The sequence below is a fragment of the Plectropomus leopardus genome, chromosome 20, assembly GCF_008729295.1.
Source record: "Plectropomus leopardus isolate mb chromosome 20, YSFRI_Pleo_2.0, whole genome shotgun sequence".
Taxonomy (NCBI): domain Eukaryota; kingdom Metazoa; phylum Chordata; class Actinopteri; order Perciformes; family Serranidae; genus Plectropomus; species Plectropomus leopardus.
This window is the reverse complement of record NC_056482.1, coordinates 313805-335776: the sequence shown is the minus strand read 5'-3', so window position 1 is coordinate 335776 and position 21972 is coordinate 313805. Positions and strand designations below refer to the sequence as shown.

At 37.4% G+C, this 21972-nt stretch overlaps 1 protein-coding gene across 1 annotated transcript; it reads right to left on the bottom strand.

The window, feature by feature from the left end:
• Nucleotides 1–377: 377 nt before the first annotated feature.
• On the bottom strand, nucleotides 378–18147 carry reep5 (receptor accessory protein 5). Its single transcript, XM_042509761.1, has 5 exons — nucleotides 17948–18147; nucleotides 17602–17695; nucleotides 6193–6331; nucleotides 1242–1410; nucleotides 378–690 (listed from the first exon to the last, which is right to left on the bottom strand). Exons 1-5 carry the CDS (start codon nucleotides 18063–18065, stop codon nucleotides 641–643), a joined length of 570 nt encoding a protein of 189 aa, XP_042365695.1. The 5' UTR covers nucleotides 18066–18147; the 3' UTR covers nucleotides 378–640.
• Between the last annotated feature and the right edge of the window lie 3825 nt (nucleotides 18148–21972).

Sequence of the window (21972 nt, the reverse complement as noted above, 5' to 3'; positions counted from 1 at the left end):
TCATTGCCTTCCTCCCATGCTTTTGAAAGAAATCAAGCCAGTTTGTTTAGGTTTTAAAGGGTTAACAGAAAGGATGTTCTATATAATGTGTTATGACTTATAAAGTCTACATCTTCAAACATGCCTTTCAGGTGTAAATGCAGTCAGTTCCAGCTCCAAAAGTCAGAAACACCCATCCTGCAGGTTTCTACCATCTTTCAATAAAAGGCTCAACTTTAGAATGACTGAATGAGAGAGCCATGGTTTCATTCAGTCATTCTAAAACAATGTTAATCACACTGGTATTCACAACAATTCTGCACATACCTTGCCTTTTTAGAAAAGTTTCTCCATTTATGCATGCAATAAACTGAGAGGATGACAATCAGAGACGCACCTCAGCGAGTTTGTTTTTATTTTGGTTGATGATGCGCATCAAGACAGCGTACAGTCGTCTCAGCCCTCCACAAGGCAAAGTTAAATAAGTGAACTGACCTGGACATGGCTTTATTCAAACATGTGACACGTGTAACGGCTAACACAGGCTGGATGAAGAGTGCGAGTACAGAGTGAACAGGATAAAAACAAACATTCTCAAGGCAACATTTCTCCTGGAACAGAGGCGGCTCCAGAGAGACGCTGAGGACAGGAAGTGTCCTTCTTAGGTGCTCTTCTTCTCCTCGAACATGATGTTTGCTGTGGCTCTCTTGGCTGTGGACACATGACACACATGTCAGATGACGTGTTTGTTATACTGAGTCTGATAACCTCAGACACCCCAAACTTCTACTTTGATGCATTTTTTTCAGTGCTAAGCTGCTTTTTTAAAATTTCTATTGATATCATGATAATATCGGTTTTGTGATCTCTTCTGGCAAAGATAATCACATAGAGAAAATCTGTGTGTGTGTGTGTGTGTGTGCATGCATGCATGTGTGTGTTTCATTTGATTTTACAGAAATAGATGACAGTTCATTATACAGTTATGCCCACTTTTCTCTACCTGCTCATGCCTCCCCTCCACCGCCACCCTCGACCCCATGGTGTGAGTAATTAAAGAAAATAATAATAATTATAATTAACAGTGATGTATAACAGATGAAATAAAGTAAATTAAAGAAGAAAAAAACATAAATAATGAAAAGGAAGGTTAAAAAATAACATTTTCAAAGATTTACATGATTTGATTAACATTAACTTGACTTAAATTTCCTTTTGGTTCAGGCTTTATTTACAGTAAACATGAAGGAAACGTGACTCACCCTCATCTTTGAACTTGTCAGCGGCCTCTGACGCCTTGTCCTTGAGATTCTTCACTGCGTCGTCAATCCTGGCTTCGTTCTTAAGGAAGAATGGTCGAATGATGCGGTTGTAAATCTGGACTGATCCGTTAGAGGGAGTTGGAGCCATGCACCACACCAAGAAGGCACACTGAGGAAGAACACAAGAGCTCTCTCATCAAATCAGAGCAGGACACAGACATTGCAGTTACACACACAGGCTGTGCTGGTGACACTCTTTTAAGCCGTCAATGACTCCAGTTCATAAGAAACTCAACTACACCAAAGACTGTGCTGAAAGAGATTATTTTGTGAAGTCAGAAGCAAATATTTCAGTTTGTTTTTCTTGTACAGCCATCGTGAGACACATGAGGTAACTTCATGTCTAACTGTATTTAGTGCAACTACAGCTCAAAATGTTTTTTGTGCAGCAGTAATTTGTTATCCATCATAAGTAGTACACTCTAAGTACACACAGGTCCAGAGAAATAGTAAAACATGCTTTTATCACTCCGTCACAAAGATAACTCGACAGCTCCTCAGTGTTCCCTCATGGATTCAAACAGCCTGTATCAGAGAGGAGTTCGGCCTGAGTGCAGCGGTGAACTTTAGCAAGACGCAGGAATCATAAGCAGAATTATTCATATATATATATTTTTTATGATCATGGAATAACGCACATGTGCTCTCAACATAACCCAAACTAAGGCTGCTTGATCATGGCAAAAATCATTATTACGAATATTTTGGTCAATACTGAAATCACAAATATTTACCATGATTACTCACTGACCTTGCAAACATGTTGCATTTATTGAACATAAAAAACCTTCTTAACAATGAAAGCAGCTCTGTTCTTAATTGATACCTGCGTTGTGGTGGATGACGATGGGGTTTTCCTTTTCTCCTTTAGTTTTTTTATTATTTGGATTTTTTTTCTTTTTTGCTCCTTGTCGGATGCCTCAAAAAATGTGTTGGCACGTTGCATTCAGGGCACAGGACAAAATAATCTCGATTACATTGTTTTTGTAATTGTTGGGAAAATTGAAAAAATTGAAAGTGAAATTGAAATTCGATTACGCAGCCCTAACCCAAACTGTCACAATCTGATATCCTCTATAATCAGCAGACAGAGGGACATTTCTCACAAATAAAAGTTCTTTTGAGCTGCTGCAACAACACACAGGCTGGCAGGTGAAAAGCTCATCTGGGCCTATTGTGCATGAATAACCAAGCTCTGCTCTTGAGTTTATAAGTACTTTATATGTATACTTTATATCCCTAATTCAAAACTGTGTGTGCACAAATGAACAAAATATACCATTATACAATATTGTGATTACTGTATTATGTCACAAAGGATATCAAAGTCAGCACTGTTTAAAGGACACCTCTCTGTAGAAATCACAGCACGTCAGTAATAACCTGACAGTCTGATGGATCTGGGCTGTCCTGATACTCATACAGGTTTTATGGTGGTCAGGTGCCTGTTGTGTGTGTGTGTAACCGGACTGCTCCTTTAATGTAGTTTTGTTTAGATTTTTGATGGATAGGTGGATATACTTCTTTTTTTTTTGTCTGTTAACCCTTTGAAATCTACGCAAAAACATGGGAAGAAGGTAATGAGCAACAAAAGAAGAAATGATCCAAAAATTGCAAGAAATTAGTAAAAAGTACAAGAAATTACTGAAAAATAGGTTTAAAAAAAGTAAAATAGAAAATTACCTGATAATCTGCAAAACAAACGAGTAAATGACTTAAATGAAAAAAAAAAATTTCTGTAACAATTTTGATCTGCAATTATGAAAATTATAAAGTTATCTCTAGCTTTTTTCATTTTTTCCCTGTACAGTTTTCATTAGCTTTTCAAAAAAATAATTTTCAAATCACAGGGAGAAGGAAATGAGTAGGAAGAAGTAATGAGCCAAAAATTTTAGTTTACAATAAATCAAAACAAAACGGGTAAAAAAAAAAAAAAAAGAAAACAGGGAAGGACAGGGACAAACAGGGAACAAGGAAATTACCTGAAAAAAATATTTCATTTGCAATTGTGATGCCTAGAATATAGTTTTTCCCTTGATTTTTTTCTTTTTTCCCCTGGGCATTTTCCCTAGCTTTTTAAAAATTAATTTCTTATTTCTCATTTCTTGCAATTTGTGGAACATTTCTAATCAGGGTGTCTGAAAGCAGCACAAGGAAAGTGATGTTGCTCCAGGTTTCAAAGTGTCCAAGTGGTCTTTGACCTCCCAAAGATATGTTAAAAAGTTCATAATATATGCTTTATGTTATGCTCTATTCATTTATGTGCATAAATTATTAATCAGAAATGACAATTTCTTAATTTGTTCATATGGATTAATTTAGTCGTGATTCCAGCAGTAGCTGTGGGGTGTGACAGTGTGCAGGTGGTGGAGCAGCAGCGGCTGGTTGACAGCAGCACACAGAGACTGAGATGAATGATCCTCACATGAGAATCTTTTTGGTTTAATATACCTGAAGTTACTGAGATGAGAAATAAAGACAATGAAAGTAGCTCTGCTTTGAGTGGACATGTACGTCAGGCAGCTTGTGTGTCTGTCACTTTGTCCCTCTGTCCCTGCCTGGTGAGATATAATGCATACTGCTCATCCCTGAAAGCAAACACAGGCTCTGTGCTTTCGCGGCTGCTGCTGAACCTGCTGACAGAGCTCTCAGCACTCATGCACTCTTTATCATCAGCACAGTGTGCTCCACCCTCCTCATGTTCACTAGTTTATTCTGCTAAGAAGAGAACACACACTCTCTAAAGTGACAGGCGGTGCTCACTGTGGGCAGAGTCCATAGTTTGACTCTGCCCACATTCAGCAGCTCCACCTGCCTTCATGTTTTGGGTTTTTTTGTTGCTCCGTCTGAGCAACACAACACACCTTAACAAAAGCATGTGCTGAACACAGAGGAAGTTCATTTTATTGAACGCCTACTGACACAGAAATTTTACATGAAGTGAAACCATGTGAGACTGTCATTATGCATCATTTACGTAAATCTTAGTTATAATGGAAGCCATAGATGGTATGTAAAGATGGACGACATGACAGCTCCCAAAAGTGAAGCCAAAACATCACAATCACCCCCTGGTGTCTGTCTGCAGTATACGTCATAAAGCCTGCCCCTCCATGTTAGTGACTGGGACACGCACCTAACTAAAAACATTAAGTACACGCCCAAAAAAATAAAGTGTTTTCTGTTTTTTATGTAGTTTTTATTGATTGTGTGCCAATCAATAAGGATCTTCACATCAGGCCCCAAATGATGTCACATGGCAGCTGCCATATCCAGGATATTTTGCTTTAATGATGAGAACTACCCTCAGTAAAAGAAACCATCTTTGGGAAAAATTTATTTGGCGTGTACTTTGAGTGTGTAGTTCAGCCTATGACCAAACACTAACATGGAGGGGCAGGCTTTATAACCTATGCTGCAGACAGACACCAGGGGGCGATCCAGATTGAAAAGCTATACTTTGAGTGACCTGGTATTTTGTCCATCTTTAAGTACAGTTCATGATTGAACTGATTAAAAGTATATGAACCAATAATGCAATAGAAAGGGGACGTGGTCTAACGGTTGTGTAGCTTTGTTGTATTATGCGAAGGACACCAGGTGAAGCCTCTTACCTTTGAATGAGATTACTACTACTTCTACTACTACTGCTACAGCAAAAATACTCCCGTTGTACCATTTAATACACATACATTCAATGTGTGGTTTTGTACAAACATATGACTGTACCCATAGTGAGCAGTGCCCTGAGGTTAATGGTAACTGACTCTACTTAGGCGCTGAAATCAAGTAAATGGGGATACTTTTAACAAAAACATGCCATATGACCTAGTGCAGCCTTTTTTGTCTATCTCTCTAAATTTTCAATTTTCATTTTAACAATAATGATAATAGTTGAAAAAGGGTTCTCCTGCGAATCATCCAACAGCATACAACAAAATCGGGTGCTTTTCAGATCAAGGACAGAGACTTTCCAGGTGAGCAGAAAGGGACCAGAGCACAGCCTGTAACTGTGCAAACAGACTAATATTTTAACTAGGGCTCTACCTGACTTATTTATGCCAGTCGATTCAGTCCTGGCTGTTCAAAACTAATATTGAATGATTCTTTTTGTGTTCTTTGTGAAGTTTTAAAGTTTGAACAGCTCAGATAGTAAAGCAAACAACCTAATGTTGCTAGGTTGGAAATGTGCAAAAATAATTTTTGCCAAGGCTAGATGTCAACCAAAGCCAGACACTGCAGCATATTATGTTGCTGTGAGCTGTAAATTTATCAGTTCTAAGCAGAAAGCACTCCTCTCTCCTCCTCTGTGCCGCTGCCTGCACATCTGCAGCTCACAGTACCAAAGAGTAGTGTAAAAGATAAGAGCACTGACCAAAAAAAAAAAAAAAAAAAAAAAAAAAATCTCATTCAAATGAGGGCCTCTGACTGATGATTCCAGTGTCCTGCTTTTTAGGGACAGCCCTAGTTTCAACACCACTGTGTCCTCTTCAGAGTCAAAGAGAGCAGAGTTTAATAGGCACACTGATATACAGTCAGCATACAACAGGTGAGCAGATTACATTAGATAATTGGCTGGACAGGATTTCAAATCCTTTTTGGATTGTCCAGTTGACAACATAGTGTTAAAACGTAAACACTGAAACTTCTCAGTGTGCTATAGTCCCTGGCTTCTCCCTGAATAATAATAATAATAATAATAATAATAATAATAGTAATAATAATAATAATAATAATAATAATAATAATAATAATAATAATATACATTTTCTGAGATGGCTATCTAACAGTTTAAATCTCATTACTTTACAACTCTTAGCTGGGCTATCATTTAAGACAGCAAAGTCAGGAGGGAAAAGCTGCACACACAAACAGAAACCAGCTAAATTACCTTTCCGATATAGTAGAATGGAAACCAGGAGAGGAAGATATCAGCAAAGAATTCTGCCACACTGAAGAGTCCGTACACCACCCAGTAGGTCAGCCATTTAGTATCATCGTCTTTGGTGGCACTTTCAATGGCCTTAATCCTGCAAAGTGAAAGGAACAACATGTCAGAGAAATGGTTGGAAATGTAGTCAACTTTAATGTCATTCATGAAACTATAATCTGGCCCAGTATGTTGTCGTCAATGTCTTTCATCCTTCTTCCTTTCTTTCCAACTTCTGTTTTTTTTATCTGAAATGTGGTCTCTCCAGAAAGCCTAACATTGTCTTCTTTTTTTCCTTCCTTCATTTTTCCAGGACATTCCTGCCAATTTCAGTGAGTTTAAGTTTATTAAAGAAACTTTTTTTTTATTGTAGGTGTCCCTTTTTCTCATTTTGTGCCTCTCTTCTGCACTCTGAGTGTGGTGCAATGAAATTAATAAACTGATTTATATCTATATATATATATATATATATATATATATATGTATATATGTATATATATATATTCAACTCCTAATGAATGGTCCAGCTTCAATAAATGTGCGTGGGAAACCCTGCGACAGTCATCTGAGTGTTTTCTGATGTGCCACCTCTAAAGTGACAGTGGTTAGGGAGAGATTACCATAGATAAACCTAACTAAAAGACACTGCTGATAAGAGATGGGAACCAAAACACAACCTCCTCTGTTGAACACACAGCTACTCACACTCGTCCACCCCTGAAGGCTTTTAACCAACATCATGCTGCAGCTACTGTCACTGCTGAATCTCAACATGAGTTAAGGCTGTTGTTTTTCTGGTAAGGACATTTCTTCTCTGTAATGATTACACGGCACGTGTTATTAAAAAAAAAAAAAAAACTGATGCAAAGATTTACAGAATTCATATTTTCAGACACTAAGGGTTAATTCCAAAGTTTTATCTGTGCAAGAACAAATGCATTTATATCAGGAGAAGGAAACTGCAACAAACCTTGGACAATGATCCAGTATAATAAAAAGTATTAATGCAGAAGATGGGAGAATACTTTTCTGATAGCAACTGTCAACAATGAAACACTTTAAATCAGTTGCACAAACGCTGACACTGGATGTAAATCATGCTGCAAAAACATTTTTATGAAGGAACAGAAATCTGCTCTGACTCCTACAGAGCTCAAATACTGAGGTGTCACATATACTACAAAACAGTGTCTGTGTATTTTTGGTCACAGATATTCTAAAATATAGTTACCATATCCACTGAGGGTGGGAATCACCAGAGGCCCTATGATGTGATGTTATAACGATACTTAAGTCACAATACAATATTATTGTGATTTAAACGCTTTGCAACATGCTGAGTATTGTGATAAGACATATATTGCATATTGTTTTCAGCTGAAAATTATGTTCCTAAAAGAAAACTTTACCAACATCTGTTATTAGGTAATAAAATAAAGCTTTCCATCTAATAATGTCACTTCAGTCATTTTTATTATAGCAATATGTACTGTATGTTGTTGATTGAAAAAGCTCTTGATTTTATTACTTTTGTAGGCAACAAAAGACTTAATCTGTATTTGCAATATTAATCATCTATGTGATAAAAAATCGATACTTGCCATCTATGTGTTGATATAATATTGCCACACAAAAATATCAAGATACAGTGTGGTATCAATTCTTCCCCACGTCCCTAATATCAAAACAAGTTCGAGCTGAGGATGATAACAATTTATTGACGATTGATTAATCAGTTGTTAAGAATTTAATAGAACATGTGAAATTTAATAGATTAATCAAAAGGCTATGAAATGCTGTCAAAATAAATGCAATGTGTTGCTGTGAGGCCTGACCCCATATGTCTCATTACTGTCCTCCTTGTAGACACAGGGACATGTTACACTGATTCTCTGCACAGACTGAAGCAGCTTCCAGTTTCTTTTCTCTTCTGCCGTGAAGACCTGGAGTCAATGCACTCACAGGACATATGCATCTGTATGCACTCTCTGTGTGTTTGTGTTTAGCATAAATAATTCACTGCCTTCACTGTCAATGTGGGAACACAATATTGCTTACAATTAACCCTTTGATCGACATAAATTTTTAAACCTTCAAATGCCTGAGCAAATCGGTTTGCTTTCTCAAGAAAACATGGGGGAAAGGGCAATGACCAATTTGGCAAGAAGTGGTCCACAAAGCCACAAACTATAGGAAATAAGCACTTTTGGAAAATTATTGTTTAGAAAGCTAGGGGAGAAAAACAAATGCATTCCAATGCCGGAAAAATGAGGTAGTGCTAAGTCAGTTTGTTTGTCTGTAAATCATAACCATTATTAATATCAAAGGCAAGCTGCAGCCTTGCAAATTATGCATATTTGGGGCATTCCAGGAGTTTACCTGGTAGAGCACATCCATATATTAAAGGCTGAATCCTTAGCAGCGTCCCCTCTCTATCCCCCTTTCCTGTCAATCTTTAGCTGCACTATCAAATAAGACAACACATAAACCTTTAAAAATATATGCAAATTCTAAATATAAATAATAATAAATCTGTGAAAAAGAAAATAATTTAGTATAGTATGGTATGGTATGGTATGGTATGGTATGGTACAGAGCATGGCATAGTATAGTACAGTATAGTGTAGTGTAGAGTAGTGTAGTGTAGTGTAGTGTAGTATGGTACAGTAGAGCAAAGTATAGATGTAAAGTATGTTATGGTATAGTACCACATATTTTAGTATAGTACAGTAGAGTATAGTAACATACAGTATAGAATAGTGTAGTGTAGTATACTTGGCAGAGTATAGTAGAACAGAGCATGGCATAGTATAGTACAGTATAATACAGTACAGTGTAGTGTAGTGTAGTGTAGTGTAGTGCAGTGTAGTATGGTACAGCAGAGCAAAGTATAGTCGTAAAGTATGTCATGGTATAGTATCATATAGTGTAGTATATTAGTATATTACAGTAGAGTATAGTATTGTATAGTATGGTAAAGTATAGTACAGTGTAGCAACATACATTACAGTATAGAACATTAGAACAGTGTAGTGTAGTATACTATAGCAGAGTATAGTAGAATAGAGTATGGTATGGTATGGTATAATATAGTATAGTGTAAAGGTCAAAAGTTAAAAAATCACTTTATTGGACTGTATTTAACCTTTTAAATTATAATTGCAACATTTCACTCAACTGACCAGTAATATATTGTCTTAAAAAAGGCTTTCCACACTTCTTCATCTTTTTCTGTCTGTGTTACCTGATGTGTTTTACTTTTTCATCATTTACTTTTGGAAGTAATTTCGATAACTTTGTAAGGATCAGTTTTCACCTGCCAGTAAGGGTCCTTCTCTGGTGATTAATGTCAAATAGTCACATGAAATCTACTTTGAGGATTTGTTGTAAATGAATGAAACATGAAAACTTCCAGGGGGCAGGGGCAATTAACCTTTATAGGTCTTTTTGGGCTATTCATAATAAAAAGTTTGTTGTCCCAAACAGCTAAATAATGTGTTCACCAAATGTGCTGTGGTATATAATGTAGGCTTACAGAAACACACACGGTGACTTCCTGTTATCTTGTTCCTGTTTGTTCTGAATAATCTTCCCTCTTGTCAAACACTCAGCAGCTTTAAAGCATGTGAACAAAAGCATTAGAGAAAAGTATAATATCGGTAAGAAGTACGGCAGAGCAAATTTATCTTTAGAGCACATTTCTACCCAATGTGCTTCACAGATTATTATACAGGTGAAGGCACAAGAAGCAAATGAACAATAACAGGAAGCAAAACCACAGAATATAAACAAATGTAAACAGGAAAAAACACATGGAGCAAAATAATAAAAACTATGGTAACTGCTTTTCTCTTGGAGTTTGTTTCTAACAGCAGTCTTTATTATGTAGTTATGTTGTGCCTGAGGCATGTGTGTCTCAGTATAAAAGCTCCTCTCTGTTTCAGTCACATGCTGCCAGCTTTAATAGTCAAAACAGCCAAACTGACAAACAGCTTGACTGTCTACCACATCACCTCAACACTCCCTCTGTGGATTCAAAAACTCAGCCAGCTAAAGTCTTGGGCTGCATTGGGTGCTACTGTATTTAGAGTAAGGTCAGGACAAAAAACTGTGGCTTTAGTTTGACAACAATGAGGTATGTGAGGGCTAACAGACCAGCAGCAGTGTGTGCAAAGCTGACAGTAACAAGACTGAAAAGATGGAGCTCATTAAAAATAATGAGCTTTGTGGGCTGTCCCTCTATCAGTATCTCAGCTTCTGATGTCACCAACAGTTCACCATGAAGTTTATCCCTCAAATTTCATTTCACTGCTGAGATCCATCAAACTCCACACATCCCAACATTGAATTTCTGTGGTCATGAAAATACCAAGCCAAAAGTTACTATTTGTTATTGATCATGCCAACTAATTTCAAGAAGGCAGCAGGAAGCAGGAGCATGTGGAATTATATAGTGAGACTACATTAAAAAAACAGAAACTATGAACAACCCTTTTTTGTCGAAGTACGCGGTTTCCATTAGAGATTTGTGAATTTAAGAAATATTTTCTAGATGTCGATAAAACACAATTGCAAAATGACTGCATTCCACTGAATGTTCACAACATTAGCAGCTTTATTTCTATGGCAGCCACTGCACGAGCCGTCATTATTTCCAGTCAAAGGCGACATAGGTGTGTAGTGCGAGCGATAATGGAAAAGTGAGCCCCTTATACAAGGGATCGGCCACGTATGAGGGATTTCTGGGAGGTGATAGTCCACGATTTAACAGAGGAATTGTGTATTCAAAACTTCCAGATGATCCGCACAACTTTTGAAGAGTCAAGTGTTTCAATTGCAGTTTGACAATTTACGGCTTTTTCAAATTGCCTGAAATATCACATCATATGTGAGCATAAAAACTTTATGTGATGAATAGTTTTTGGAGTTTATTTGAAAAAAAAGTGTTTCATTAGATGGATTTTATATTCACAATTTCAATTGGCCCAATTTAAAGGGTTAATGGAAACCTGCCATGTGACTAATGGAATGATAGACTTGAACAGACTTGCACTTGTAAAATGCCTTTCTGGTCTTCCAACATGACATGTAGCTTGACATGTCACACTTACTCATTCACACACACATTCATACACTGATGGCTACCGTACAGGGTGCCACCTGCTACTCAGCTAAATATTCATAAGCAATCACACACACACACACACACACGCACACGCACACACACACACACACACACACACACACACACACACACACACACACACACGGGACAGCCATTAGGAGCAATTTGGTGTTCAATGTCTTGCCAAAGGATACTTTGACATGCGGAATGGAGGAGCCAGGATTTAAACTGCTTTCTTCCAATAAATGGATAACCTACTCTGCCTCCTGAGCCACAGCCACCCCACAACAGTTTTGGAAACTGATCCAGTATGGAGGGAAAGCACTGCAGCCAGCAGCTGCAAAACGGGCTGCACTCTGGGTATATGAACCTTAATGTGCGTTAGGAATGTCACTAGAACCAATGCTTCATTTTTCAAGTTTAACAAGTTCTCAGCAGCAGTTTGTGACATGTGGGGTGGGTAATTTAACTTTAAGTTGATCTGTTCACAGTTGATCACATCCGTTTGATGGATGAGAGTAGCAGCCGTTTGTAAGTGAATGCAAACTTTCTGGCCCAGCAGAATGAACAGTTAAGTTTCACTTTCAAACCACCGAACATTTTGCTGCTCTGTATGCTTCGATGGTGTGGTGCTATAAATAACCGAACAGTACGTACATACAAAGAAAACTCCTAATGAACGGTTCAGCCTCAAAAACAGAAAATCAATTTGTGGCAGCAGATATTTTAATTGTGGCAGCCAGCCACCAAAAAACGAATGCGTGAGAAACCTCTTTTTACCCACCGATCCAATCACAGTGGAGGAGGGGACATATTGCGTGCCACAAAGATCGACCATCACATTTTTACAAGCGCTTAACAACAACAACAATGGAGAACAAAATGTTAAAATGCTGTAGGTGGAGATTTTAGGATACCAAATTTTATATAACGATTATAGTGACCAAAAGTATCACGATAATTAATCAATGCCACACAAGAGGGAGTGACGTGCTCGTGTATCACCACAGCTGTGATTCGGTCGTAGAGAATCACAGCCGTGATGATATACAGCACAACACACGACCTCGAGTGTGATATTGCTTTTCTCATTGACATTCAGATGAGTTAGTTTGATCACAGTTCGTCGCTGCAGTGTGTGTCCGCTCACTGCCGTGATCTCCGTCACCTCGAGTCCCATATCAGACAGTGTGTGTGTGTGTCTCGGTGTCTCTCAGGCTGTGGATAGTGTCAGACGTGTGTTCCTGTCTCAGTGCACATCCTTGTAACATCTGTGACAACTGGTTTTCCCCAGTGAAAGGCGGTTTACTCAAACCCGTCCATCACAGCTGCCCCCTCCTGGGCTTCCTCATAACTTTTAGTAACTCCAATGCGACGTGAACAGCGCCAACTAGCTGTTTGAACTTATGCTTACACCATACTTTAAACGTCTCCCACTTTTAAAACATATCCCACTTTCACTCTAACACTAATTAACGAATTTTGAATGGCAGTGAAGCGAAGTGATACATGTAGAGTTAAAAGTTAACAGTCCCAGTGATGTTGTACTCCTATAACAGCACTCATGGAATGCCTGTTGACCAATTACATTGCTTGGTTGTAACTAACTGCTGTATAATCGGTATTATCGCAATATTGTTAGTGTGGCAGGTAAATGATTTACTTGCATGTGGCGCTTGGTTGATGTTCATTTCAGACCCTGCTAACAGTATTTACCATAATTACAAAGCAGGGTAACCATGATAATTAAAATTTCAATGATATTACTAACTGTCTGGGAATTTTACTGTGATTATCGTGGTAACTGTTACATCCCTTGCTGTAGGCTTTATACTAATATATGTTTTCGCACCCACAAGTTCTCATGAACCCACACAGATAAGTACTTTGCATTTGAGTTGGATCATTAAGGGTTAATTATAACATTTTAATTAAACTGAAATGTTTTTAAATAAAAGCGATGAATGTATTAGCAGATAGACTTCATCATTTTGTTTTTGTTTTTACCCAGGTATAGAATTGGGTATAGTGGAAATTTCAGTGGTATTGGAATCCACAACTTAAATTCTGCTATTGTGACATGTCTAATGCAGGTCCACTAATCGTTCTTGTCTTTGCACTGTTAGTGGGCAGGAATTGGCGGTGTGTGTATGCCCTAAGGGATTATATTGCAGCCTGTTCCACGGCTGTTGTCTGCAGCACCTTCACTTAATACTGAACCAATTTAAAAAATGATTGTTCTCGACCTCCATCAAGGGAGGATTCATTTCAGGATTGTTTGAATAGACTGTGTTTGTTTACCCAGAAAGCTAAACTAACAACTGGGTATATTTCAGACAGAAAACCACTAACCTCTCTGTTATCTATTACACTTTTTATCTGTTTTGTTTTTGCTCTTATGTTATTTAAAAGTCTTCCAGGCTGTAATAAACCTGTTTTTTCTGAATCACTATTAATCTAAGGGTCTAGTATGAGGTGATAAGAAAAGCAGAGCTGAACATTCAGGTCCTGTCAGAGCCTTTCCAAACACAGATGAAGCTGTAATGACCTGGGTGTAACCACTGCTCAGGGCAAGTACCCGCAACATTTAGGCTAATAACCATTTTGCCATGTGCATGACTGGTGAATATGTCAATCATATCAAAAGTCACCACAAACGGGGACATTTTTTGTTGTCAAGACTTTATGCTGCTGCTCCTGTGAAATGTGCTCTGCAATCCTGTCATGTGACTCACTGATCACATCAACAGTGTTTGCTTCACGTGTTATAAACCATGTTATTGTTTGTACATCAAGGTAAGCCTGGGAACCTTGCACACAACAACACAGCAGGTTTGGGCTGTAGTTGTCGGTGATGTAACATCAGAGGGCAGGGCTGCAGTCAATACACAGAGTCAGGTTCAAACAAATCCCAAATCTGAGTAACTGAGTCCCAACAGACTCTGTAAGGGAGATGAGACTGCTGCTAAACTCAGTCTGAGAGGAAATCAAGTCAAAAGGGTTGTGATAATTGGATTTTAGAACATTCTTTAGTAGGCTGAATAATATTTGACGAGGTAATGTCATGAAATGATCTTGTGCATGGTAGAGGATGTCTGAGGACGGAAATGATGTTTAATCATTCATCGCTTTTTGATTTCTCTGAGGATTCTATACGGGTTTCAATATGGGTATTAAAACTAACCACATTTTACTCTATGACTAATATGATAATTTATTCTAACTCAAACTTATCACTTATTTTTTCACAGATATTTAGTGTAAAATCTAAACTCTTAGATTGGAAACAACTTTTCCTAGTGTTGTAATGTACCCATCACATCACTGCCACATGATGTCTGAAATTTAAAGACCATGAAAGCAAACGGAAGGAAGCAGAGTGTCTGTGGTTTTCTCTATCACACTGACTTTCTTTAGCGCTCTGAGATCACAACTCAATGATGTTCTCTTCTCGAGACAAGAAATGCTGCTCATTTTTTTCCCGAGGGAGTGTTTGGTGGATTTTACGTGCTTTTCATTCTTCTTTTTTTTTTTTTTTATCATTTTGGCTGTGTTCATGCATATTGCATACATTTGGGCAACAATTTTTATTCAATTTTGGAAATTGCTCCTACGATAAGTCAAAAATACACTGTTTAAACCAAATTACATTCATACTGTTAATGTCACACTGTTGCTCCACTGAAACCCATTCAAACTGAAATTTTTGACCCTACAGCCATAAAGGCATAAAAACATGCATTGTATTATTTCTGGGTGTCATTCTGGACTTTTGACATGGAATTTGTCATTTTGACTATTTTCTACCTGATGATGTCATTTTTACCATATTTGGCATATGGAGAAAATACATGCTGTTTCCACTAGGTGCACCGTCACTGTCAATATTGCTGTTAATCATTGATATATCCCAGGCTGTCAGCTATCAGCAAAGAAAAATCTACTTATCATGTAGTAGATTGAAAATAATTGTTTTTTGTGTGTTTTTCTTCATCTAAAAACATAGTGGCATCATGACAAAAACCTGGCATTTAAAGGGTTAAAATTCTGAAAATAAATGAATATTTTATATTTATGATTAGGACTGATGTTGGTTAAAAGATTAACTAAAACTTTTTTAAAGCTTGATTTTGGAAAGCTAATTTTATGCACAGAGCAATATGAGTGTGTGTAATATTAAAGCGGGTTAATATTGTAACTCAACTGTCAAACGTAATCACCTTAACTAAAGATAACATGTTTTAATTTTGAATCACAGCATCAAAGTCTCATTGGCTGCAAATAATTTTGGTCAGTCTATATTGTTCTCATCATGGAGTCATTCCTCACAGGCTTGAGACAAAGAGGCGTCCATGAGGGAAACACAGCCAGAGTGATCGAGAACAGCCAAGGAGCTCCACATGTGATACTGAATTTACTACATGGAGCTCCAGATTGTGAAATAATGATATCAGAACTGTTTCATAACTTCAGCTGACAAAAGAATCCATTTGTTTTCCTCCGTACAATTCTTAGAAATTAATGAGAACTACAAATAGATAATTGTAGAATGATGTATTCAACTCATGATCACAAGATTTTTGGAGGGAAACTAATTTTATAGATTATTGATTAAGTACAGTGCTCAGCCTGTGAAAACAGACGCATGATATGTACTGTAGCTCTGAAGAAGCTTTGACGAGTCTATCAAAGTAAAACTGATAATATGTTGATAGGTTGCTATGGATGGAAAAATTATTAAGCAAAACATAGGAGTAATAATCTCAAACATATTCACTGAAATAAATGTCTGTTGAGTTACTGTCTGTCCACTAATGAGTTAACACAGTTAAATGAGCCTCTGGCCCACTGGTCAAAGTACTGCATTATCAATAGATTTGTAATTATATGAAATGGGTGTTATGGGTGACATTTGCAAAAAAAAAAAAAAAAAAAAGCTGCAATCAGCCTTATGCAAACTGAGCATTTCCTGTTGCTGCAGCTTCACATTAAAAGCATTTAACTGGTAAAACATGAGTTGACATTATGAAGTAGTTACAGGAAATGCTACTACCATGGCCATTTTCTGCATTTTTAGACAGCAGATTAGTTTAAAATATTGCAGCAGCCACAGCGTGCTGTTTGTTGAAGAGCTGCAGGCGACAGGCTGCACACCTTCAACTTAGTGAGGTAACCAAGCGGCAACAATGAAGCCAATGTGAAAGTGCCAAAAACTGCAGTTCTTTGAAAGGCCACTTGAGGAGTGAGTTAATCCCAGTAGACTCCTAAATTAAAATGTCAAACTTAACAGCAGACATTAAAATGTTTACAGCTCGGCACAATGAACATATTTGGTCTTTACAGCTCATTTTGACATTCATGATAACTGTACAGGGGGTAAATTTATATATAACTCAACCATTAACATTTTATTAAGGCCCAAAGTAAGTTTAAGATCTATAGGGTATTACGGTATCCCAGAGTACTTAATGTAACTTAATGTATGTAGTGCACAGCACACACCACCAGAGTTCAATCTCTGCTGGTGGAACAGGCAGCTGGGCTGAAAGACACAGTGACACCTACTGGTGGAGGGAGAAGTTACAGGACTGTAAACAGCCGGCGCCCAGCAGGCAGAAAGCGGCTGTGGGGAATAACAGCATGTTTTTTTATATTTGACTTGGTGAATTAAGGATTTAATTGGACCAAACCTAGTCACTGTTGGAACGGTGGACTTACTAACTAGATTACTAACAAGAATAACCAAGATGGAATGGGTGAGTTTTATTTTGTTTTTGTCAAGTTTGAATGAAGTGTGTCTTATGATGAGTTAGCCAGGCAATTATGCTTCCTCAGTCCTCTGTGACCAAAAGAAAGTTAAATTCAAAAGGTGTACGGTTGTATTTCTCTGTTTAATAAGGAAAATAGGTGTGAGGATATTACTTTTCTTGACATTTTGTGGGTTTCTGTTGTGTATTTATTCGCCTTAAAAGCTGGAAGTAAGTAGTACACACGTTACCCTGGTATAATTTCAGAAAGACATACATACAGTTTAGGTGTTACCACCAGCAGTGTCGCCAAATCAACCAGGAATGGCATCTTAGATAGATTTACTTTAAGTATACCTCAGTGGTAGTTAGGAAGTTAAAATGTATTATCATAGAAAAATAGGTAACATGAGATCCATCGCTCTGTGTGTGTGTGTTGGGTGGTGGCGTTGGGCAGGCCCCTCCTTGACAGAAGTGCTCTAAGAATAATACACTTACGATATGTATGCTGGATAAAGAAAGCCGATGAGGTTGCACAGCAGGGAGGCTCCGTAACCGACCACCAAGTAAACTGCGATGATCCCGATGACAGCTGGAACAAATGACACCAGATGTTTGTCACAAATACACTGCTGACCATAGCGTGTTGCTCTGCTTATTACAGCAAACACCTTCTGTTATTACTGATTTAAATCAAGAACAGTATTTCACGTCTATAGTTAGATGATGACGTATGGTTCATGAAGCTGTGTGCCACGCGCTGACACCGTTCCCCACAGATCTCTTCCTCTTTGATGCGTTCAGTCTGTCTCCGTTTTGTCTCTCTGTCCCTGTCCACACTCACCGAGAGCGATGTACGTCCTGCTCACTCCTGTTTTTGCCTCGACTTTCGCCAGAGCATCTGTCATGAGATTCTTCTCATGGAGGAACTTTTCAAATCTGTCTTTGAGCCCGTGTGCCATGGCTGCACTTCCTTCTTCTGCGATGCTGCTGCTGCTTACGAAATGTTCTGAATCAAACTGCGACAGCGCTGCAACCCACAACCAACACACTGCTGCTCTCAGGGGCGTCACACACACACACACACACACACACACACACACACACACACACACACACACACACACACACACACACACACACACACACAGGATGTACAACACAGCCTCCGAGCAAGGGCTTCAAAATAAAAGCACAACGCTCTACAGCAGGGATAACGCAACTTGCTTTGCTTGGGGGGCACTTTTGCATAATCACAATAGGCCAGGGGCCAGTCAAGCAGTCTCATACACGTTTCTTTCGATTTTAGCACATTTCTAGGATTTAAGGACATTACCAGGATTTTAGGCGTTTCTAAGATTTAAGGACATTTTTGTAGAAATTTAGACATTTCTACGATCTAAGGACAATTCTACGATTTAAGGACATTTCTAGGATTTCAGGCATTTCTAAGATTTTAGGACATTTCTAGGATTTCAGGGCATTTCTAGGATTTTAGGACATTTCTGGGATTTTAGAGCATTTCTAGGATTTTAGAGAATTTCTAGTATTTTAGGACATTTCTGGGATTTTAGGACATTTCTATATATGTGTGTGTGTGTGTGTGTGTGTGTGTGTGTGTGTGTATATATATATATATATATATATATATATATATATATATATATATAGCTTATGCTTCTTTTTCTTAAAAATATACTAAATATACTGTTGTAAGTTGTTCAGCATGCACCAAGAAGAAACTTTAAATGTGACCTCTGAATTCCATGTTTCATAGGCCTAGATTATGGTGATGTTTCATCTGTCTGGACTTGCAGATTCAGTTTCCAGTGCAATGAAATACCTTCTACCCCTTCCATTTTATTATTTTTAATACTGTATAAACATACTATTATCATGTAAATGTAACAGCCATCTATGGATGAAGGGTTCAGTGCTCTTTAAATTTGATAGAGCCTATGTTTTTCTGCTATGATTACATTACCTCATTACACTTTCTCTTTGTTTTCCAAAAATCAAATACTTTGCACCCATGTCAGCTGTTGATATTTTCTAAAATCAGGTGAGAACGGTGTTTTATGTTCCAAGACAGCAAGCTGCATGATGGCATTTTGGGGGGTGTAAATGTGCTACTTAATAATTTGTTTTATATAAGGAACCATCATTGTTCTTCCAAATCAGTTCACAACCATTGGAACACCAAAGTAAATGAAATGTTTTTTTCATAGGCAGTACATTAATGCATATAAATCATCTCATTTGATAGCATTTTGATGATTTATCCTTAAATCTATTTTTTTTTATCTACATGTCGAAACCTGAGACAGTTGGTTTGTTTTCTCAATACATGGCGAGAAGGCAAAGAGCAACTTAACAAGACTTAGCCCAAAAATGAGCACAAATGTGTAAGATAAAATAAATAAAATACAATAAAATAAAATATAGTTATAAGGAACTTACCTGAAAATATGCACACAAAAAGAGTAAAAAAACAAACGCAAACAAGAAAATTACCCCAAAAGGTGCTAAAAAAATATTTATTTTATATATTTTGTTAAAAGAAAATCTGTAACACAATTTTAATAACGGAATTCAGTAATTGTAGTTTTGAGGACATTTTTCACTATTCTTTTGGATAATCTTTTTAATAAGCCTTCCCTCTTTCTTGAAACAATTTTTTTGGGACATTTCTCAACAAGTTGGTCATAGCTTTTTTTCCCCCATGTCACCGAAAGAAATTATACCAATTTGCTGTGAAGTGAGTTAACAAAAACGGAAGGCTTCAAAGAAGTGCTGTGCTTATTTACTGTGAAGGTAAGTGGAAGTGAAAGTGCTCTGATACAGCTACAGTAACTGTGGCCAGCTTGATGCAGCTGCTGCGCTGCTCAACAATTATAGAGCCGAGGGAATTTCCCCTGGTCTTAGTCTGACAGGCATTGCATCTTTCCACGCTGTGTACGCTTGCAAAAAACTCTACCCATCAAATCCTTTAGATTCTGGATCACTGAGGCTAGTCTGCCTCATGGTAAGATTAGGTAACTTTGAGCTGCTGAAGAACTGACTGTGTACGTTAGAGAAATACCTCCTGACAGGTTAAAATCAGGGCATATATAAAGTCATATTTCCACCGAGCCCTCTGCAGCCACACCCTTCCTGCTTTGATGACATTGCAAAATACAACTGCTGGCATAAAGTGCTGTTATTACAGACATCCTGCAGTGTGTGGCAGCTGACTTACAGGCTCCATCTTCAGCTCTGACATGTTCAAGGGAGAGGACTTTGGGTGGTTTATTTATGTCATTTTGATAATCTGAGGGGGTGTTTAGAATTTGCTTGTTTGTTTTCTCTTCTCAGTAAGTGTTTCTGACATACAGTCTATGTGGGGAATACTTGCTCTGTTGTTTGGTGCGGCAGCACATGATGTGTGGTAATAGCTCTGTATGTAACCAAATTTGATTTAAGTCTCGGCATTCATCATGAAGTTTTTACAAGCCATCAGAGCATCCACAGTCAGTGGAGGAGTTGTGTGTCTTTAACCTTTGTTGCGCATTATGATGCCAGTTTGTAACAAAATGACATGTTTGGGTACACAGTACCATAATGGTAATACATGGAAGAAGAGGATAATTGTTTAAAATTTTAATTAAATTTTACTCCATACTCATAGAAAATAACTCAGTCATCAGTTTGTTTGTCTGATCGCTACCCTCAGGCAACAGTGTATCACAGTGGAACCGCCCATAGGAATGAATGTGTTAATGAGTGTAAGCATATTTCAGCAAACTGTACATAAAGAATTGATCAAACTATAATAACAAACAAATAATAACTAACAAACTATAATAACCTTCAAAACAAGATAGTGAGTTATATTTTATTTCATGGTGGGATTCCATAATGGTACGATGTTGCTTCAAGGCAACATTTACATTTTTAGCAATTTTCTATTAATTATCAATATGTACATTACACAATTTAAAATTAAACTCATCTATTATTATAAATACAAAAAAACATTTTCACCATTTTCATGGAGAGCTGATGGAGCTGAACCATGCTAGACCTCGAAAGCAGGAATCAGTATAGACTCCAGGAAGTCATAATACAATATAAACTGTGCTATTGGTTTCTTTAGGGCCCTAGGTCATTTTTAAAGTATTGCAACATAATTTAGAATATATTGTGTTAGTGTAAACAGCAAAAAATAAAGGGGTTAAACTGCGCTTCAGAAAAAGAAAAAAAAAACAAACAGGCTTTGTATTTTTTAGATACTAAATTAGAATAAAGCACATCTGAGTATAAAAACATTTTACTACAAAATTAGTACATTTGGTGGTTGGATCCTCCTCATAACCAAAAGTAGTGAAAATTTAGGCTTCTCCAACAGGGACAGCATCTGCCTTATCACATTAATCTTCGTCAGAGTGTCACCAAAATCACACAGGAGGTTCACAGACAGTCATAACATATGATAAATTAAAGGTCTCAACAATACCCTTGTCCATCTTTGAAATGCATCCACTTAAACATTTGAGTTATAGACAGAAATTGAATAGGGAATAATAAAATCAAAAGGTATGCATATATACACGCATATCTGTCATTATAAAAGTAAACACATCATGATAATAGTCTATGTACCAAAGACTATTATCATAAAAGTAGGTTCTTTGACTATTCACCACAACACTCTGACGTCACCAGCCCCTAACAAGTAATAGTCAGCTATTCAAACTGACACATACAATGAGGCCCCACTGTCAATGTGTGAAAATGACACAAAACCTAGATTAAGCCAAAAATTATATATATAAAATATATGATAAACATTTATGTACATTATTGATATACACTGTGGTCCCCGAATGT

Excerpts from the sequence above, each read along its gene's own strand:
- reep5 (XM_042509761.1), bottom strand. The coding sequence starts at position 18,065 with ATGGCACACGGGCTCAAAGACAGATTTGAAAAGTTCCTCCATGAGAAG. Across the intron at positions 6,332-17,601 it reads CTTTATCCAGCATACATATC|GATTAAGGCCATTGAAAGTG; the intron begins GTAAGTGTATTA and ends TTCACTTTGCAG. Across the intron at positions 1,411-6,192 it reads CATTCTACTATATCGGAAAG|TGTGCCTTCTTGGTGTGGTG; the intron begins GTAATTTAGCTG and ends GTTCTTCCTCAG.